General features: G+C 34.7%; 2 protein-coding genes across 2 annotated transcripts in view; both read right to left on the bottom strand.

Moving 5' to 3' along the window:
* LOC106109457 (rabenosyn-5) overlaps window positions 1–1,563 on the bottom strand; it is a 3,738-nt gene extending 2,175 nt beyond the window's left edge. The window contains 3 exon segments of the mRNA XM_013290967.1: window positions 1–214; window positions 644–791; window positions 1,016–1,563. Coding sequence (XP_013146421.1) covers window positions 1–214; window positions 644–791; window positions 1,016–1,438 — 785 coding nt within the window. The 5' untranslated portion in view covers window positions 1,439–1,563.
* Window positions 1,564–1,816: 253 nt separating this feature from the next.
* Window positions 1,817–5,374, bottom strand: part of LOC106109448 (tetratricopeptide repeat protein 27) — a 6,369-nt gene continuing 2,811 nt past the window's right edge. The window contains exons 6-12 of the mRNA XM_013290953.1: window positions 4,716–4,887; window positions 4,236–4,311; window positions 3,985–4,159; window positions 3,334–3,520; window positions 2,536–2,711; window positions 2,177–2,324; window positions 1,817–2,100 (exon numbers count right to left, since the gene is read on the bottom strand). Of these exons, the coding sequence (XP_013146407.1) occupies window positions 1,834–2,100; window positions 2,177–2,324; window positions 2,536–2,711; window positions 3,334–3,520; window positions 3,985–4,159; window positions 4,236–4,311; window positions 4,716–4,887 (1,201 nt within the window). The 3' untranslated portion in view covers window positions 1,817–1,833. The remainder of the gene's footprint in view (window positions 2,101–2,176; window positions 2,325–2,535; window positions 2,712–3,333; window positions 3,521–3,984; window positions 4,160–4,235; window positions 4,312–4,715; window positions 4,888–5,374) is intronic.

Genomic DNA, 5,374 nt, shown 5'->3' with positions numbered 1-5,374 from the left:
TCATACATAGCAACAGCCGGCCTGGCTTGATCCATCAAACTCCTCATTTGCTCATATGTGGTAACAAGAGCTGTCTTCATATTACGTCTCTCTTGGATCTGTTTACGTAACTCTATCAGATTGTAGCAATGTTCGCAAAGACGTAGTCCATTCTTCTCGGTAACTTCATGCTCTGGTTGTGATGTTTGCGGTATGGACGGATCGACAATTGATTCTGTAGAGATATGTTCAACATTTATTCAGGTTTGAGTCTGTGTTACAAATATGCATTGGTGGTGTATTGTGATGTAGAATAAAACATTACAGTCAGTAATACATTGTTTTAATAATATCTGTGCAAATAGTTTTTGTTTGAATCTGTTGTTTTATAGGCTTTATGGCAGACCAATTCTTATTTAAAATGAAGTTTCTAGTCGGGTCGTGAAGCCAATACTATAAGCTGATTTAATTAAATCCAATTACCCTTTCACTCCAACCCTATGTGATAACATATGAATATCTCATTTAAAAATGTAAGTCATCTAAAAAAAACTATCTAAAATAGAAATTGTTATTTTTTTTAAATATTAAATAACTAAATATATCTTACTCTAAATACTCATATTAAAATAAAGAATTAACTGTAGGAAACATTTACACATACTTGCCACAGTTAAATCAAGGAAGACAGAGCAATCATGACAGAGTAGAGAGCCACAGAGGCGACAGTGATGCTTCCGTCTTGTCAGGTTGAAGGCTTTAGCACAGTTGGGACATAGTTTCACGGAAGAACCATCTAGCCATGGAACAATCTGCAATAAATATTATCATCATTTTATTTTCCTTTATACCTTTTAAAAACCAGGTGTTTCTTATTTATCCAAAAGAAAAAACCAATTAGGCAATAAAATAAGATAACTTATCTTTTTTGATAGATAAAATTTAACATGATTATTAATACATTAAGCTCCTATTAAAAATGGTTATTAAAATTTCCAGAGAATGATAAGTTTTAAGCAAAATAGTGTTCGCTTACCTCTTGTTCAAATGCCTTCCTTTGATTTGGTTCACTAGGCATATTGCACATAAGCTTATCTAAGCGTATAAGCAGTTTATTAGTTTCTGTTGCATATCTTTCCAGTCGTGCTGACCTTACACCTCTAAAGTAATCAGTAGAACTGCGAGACACACCTAATGATTGTTCTTCATGAGGATAATAATATTCTTGCGAATTAAATTTTAACGCCCGATCAAAAGTTTCTTTCAACTCTGTTTCATCATTGTTTAAGATTATTTTCTTTGCTTTGCCGAATATTTCCTTCAGAGATTTAAGAACGTCCTGTTCTTCCTGGTGTAAACTCTCAAAGTGATTCGTTAACTGAGTGGCAGATTTCAAGTCTGCTTTACATATCGGGCACAGAAAACCTTCTAGTATTTCGTCTTCGTTTGCCGCGGCCATTATTTAATGACAGTTTCAATTGTACATCGTAAAGAAAACACTTTTATTTAAAAAAATTAAGTAAATAACAAAAGTACTCCCATTTCCTATTGCTTTTCTTATAGAAAATCTATCTGTCAATGTCAATCACCAGTAATCAAATATGTCAAAAACATATCATTCAACCTTTACGTTTCGTTTTGCGATAATTTTTGCTCTAAAGCTCATTATGCAAACATAATTGATTTAAAGTTCGTCTCAACTTTCCGCTAAGTTTCTCAAGCGTTTAATATTTTATTTTTAAGTGGCTTTAATTTTGAATTAATGCAAAAGGCTTTTCAGCAATCTCCATTTAAAATATCTGTACCGGAAAAGGGACAACTAAAAAAGGGATTTTTATAAACAATATTTATTATTTACATTATGGATTTTATATAATCTGTAACAGTATTAAAAATATTTTTTAATTCTTCTAATAGCGTTTTAGTTTCCGGCCAGTCTTGTTTCTCCACAGCACGTATGACGGCCTGTCCGGTCAAGCGAGCAGAAGATAATTGTTGCTCCGCTTGTAGTTTTTCATTATCTTCTACCTCCTGTCTTGCTTTTAAACTGTGTTCTAAAAGGTTTTGTGTTAACTCCATTACTTTTATACAGGTTTCCGGATTATTTGGCCAGTCACCACTCTGTAATAGAAAATTATGAATAAAATGTGCTATTCCTAATGATTCTAGATAGATTCAGATGGTGTAAATAACTCACTTGAGTGTAGCCTTTGTAAGCTTTTAACAGTCGTTGTGCTTTAAGCAAATAAGTTGTACTTAGATCGGAATACAATTGCCATATTTCTGGTTTGTTCTGATGTATAGAAGTGATTCTGCCAAACAGTTCGAGGGCTCGTTTTCGTAATCTGTAAGAAATATATTTTTAAACTAGAAGTGAGTGATATTTAAATACTATAGCCATCTATGTTCAATTAGTCATAGTTTTTAGTATCATTTAAGGTCTTTTAGAAAATTAATAAGTACTGGGTGTTTGAATATTTTTGGCGACTTAAAATCTGTGAAGTGTTTTTTGTAGCTAAAATTGTGCGCAATGTTTCATAGTAAAAACCTTCATACCTAGCCTCGCTATCGTCGTCTCCGAGGCCCTGTCTGTGTAGGATGGTGTGCACGAGCAAAGTCAAGACCTGAAGGTCTTCGTACTTTCCGCGCAGGTCCAGCAGACGATGCACTCCTCGCACCACCTCCTCCACGTGCCCCGTCTCCATACTCACCAATACTATGTTCTCCCACAACTAAAAAGTTGCCATGGTTACTTAAATTATCAGCTAATGAGAAAGTCCTACATTGTTTTCTAAGAATTTTAATTTTGATTTTTTTAATCTATCTATGTATATTTATACTTCTATACTTATATAATATTTAGACTTCTATACGAAAGCGTAAAAACACACTACTTCGTGACGTAAGACGTCAGCAATCACAGTGTTTTTGAATAACTCTTATCTTAATAAAAAGCCCTACTTACGACACGCTTTAGGCTATATATTTTCTCGCTATTAAACTTTGGGGGTAAATAAATTGGAAAAAACTTCACGTGGGATAAAAAAATACAAGCTGACAACATGAAGATAGCAAGGTTGCCATGGTAACGGTAATTGTTTTCCAATGTCAAAGGCCTTCGTTGTCATTTGAGTATTTGAATTTTGACATATGCAATTGAAAATTTCAGAAATGTAAACAATAAAATAAAGTTTTTATAATTTCATGCGGATGAAGTACACGGGGACAATTAGTTTACCATATATTATGGATTTTACTTGTTTTAACAACAAAGTGTAATGGTGAAACAACAAAAACAACAAAAAATGGTGAAAACATTTCGGGTTTGTGTTGAAACGACATATTAAAATATACCTTCCAGTTGTCGTAGTTATAACGCAGAGATTCCATGAGACATTTGTAAGCTCTCTGCTTGTCCCCTTGCTGCACGTACACCTTAGCGAGGTTGTTCCACGCCTCGAATGTGTTAGGGTGTAGGTAGGTGTAGCGGCGGTATGCCTTGCCCGACAATTCCCACTGTTCGGTCAACAGAGCCGCGTAACTAAAAATACGAAAATTCTCTTTGGAACCTGTTATTGTTACTTATAAATATAGTTCTTGATGATCAAGTAAAACTTCGAAAATTGAAAATAAAACTCGTACTCGTCATTTGCTCTTTACATCCTTTCCAGGTTATGTTAACCTTTTGACCTTCAATTTTCAATTTTCCTCCATCTCGCTCACACGCCCTCTCGCTCACACTTCCGTTACATTCCTTTCCACGTATGTATAATCTTCTTACATTTAATTTCGACATAAATCAATTCAATATTTCTTTCCTGTGTGTGAAATATAAAATTTATGTATTTTCCAAACACTTAAATACAACTAAAGAAAGTAATTTGTATTTGTTACTAACGTCAATTTCGATATCATTATTTATTTGCATATTGAATCACTGCTCCTTTATAAATTTACTAAACAGGTTACGGGTATAAAATAAGCATAATGGTTTAAGAAACTCACCCTAATCTAGCCCACACACTTTCCTGTATAGAGTTGATTTCAACTGATTTCTCATAATGTGGGATACATTCTTCATATTTCTTCTGATTAAAAAGGAAATTGCCCCAATGTCTTTGCGCGCGACTGCTTTTATGATTAGAAAACTCCCACGCCTTTTCATAACAAGACACATCATCTGTGAAATATTCACTAAATTATTTTTAAATGTTTGAATGCCACTATTCGAAAAAAAAAATTATGATTGAACGTACCAGTCGCATCACCTAAAAGACAATATAATTTGACAGTTGGTTTTATGTCTATTTGCTGCTGGATTACTTCTGCTGCCTGTTAAAAAAATAAAAATAAATCTTTTAAATTTATTTATACACATGATGCTTGAAGTTATTTATCGTAAACTTATTTCAAATTTCCTTTACTTTCATTTAAACCATGCGCACACCTTTAAATAAACTATCGCACAAGTGTTGTGCGATTGTCGATTGTTTAAGAGCCCATACAACTGTTTAGTTGCACAACCAACAATCGAGTAGTGAGCTGAGATATAAGGTCATATAAATCAAAGCGAAACTAAACAGTTATGAGACAGTTTAGTTAAAAATGTGCGCGCGCTCTTAATACTCAAATGACATTGACAGCTGTCATAGAGATGGGACGTGTAAAGCAATGAACTAGTGTTGCGCCGCTACTACACGAAGTAGAAGTACCGATTTCTTTTGAAGTGTGTATACCTTGTGTCGCAGCTGCAGCAATGTGTAGCAGAGCACCACGTCCTCCCACAGCCGCAGCCGCTGGAACTGCTCCAGCGCGGCCTTCACCAGCCCCGCGCCCACGTACAGCTCGCCCAGCTGCTGCCGCCAACACCACGACATCGGCATGCCACTCGCCCACACGTACGACAATCTCACATACAAAACAATTGTTAAATATAAAAATAAAAGCTGTGATATAAAAACAAGATACATGTAATTTTAGATTTGGAAACACTTTAAAGTAATTTGAAAATAAAAACACCCACATCCCTGGTCCCTGAGAAATATATGTCAGGGGAGCGACGAGAGCGGCAAAAGCCGCATCAAAAAATAAAAAAAACCTCGATTGACACCTTACTTAATGGAAAAATAATATTAACCTTCTATCAGTCAGAACAAGACGAGACATGGCAATATTGCGAAATTATACGCAATAGATCAGCTTTTACTCATCTTAATAATGTTATAAATGCGAACGATTAGATTTATTGTTTTGTTGAGTTAGAGCTGGCAACCTAAACAGCTGAACGGACGGTATAGCACCGACAAAAAAAACTGCTGAACAGATCTCGATTTTGGCATAGTTGTAGAGGATAGTCTAAAAGAACACATAGGTTAGTTATTTGGTATAATCTGCA

This window comes from Papilio polytes, unplaced genomic scaffold (assembly GCF_000836215.1).
Source record: "Papilio polytes unplaced genomic scaffold, Ppol_1.0 DF821289.1, whole genome shotgun sequence".
NCBI classification, from domain to species: domain Eukaryota; kingdom Metazoa; phylum Arthropoda; class Insecta; order Lepidoptera; family Papilionidae; genus Papilio; species Papilio polytes.
Note: the sequence above shows the minus strand (reverse complement) of the source record. Positions and strands in the feature narration are given on the sequence as shown.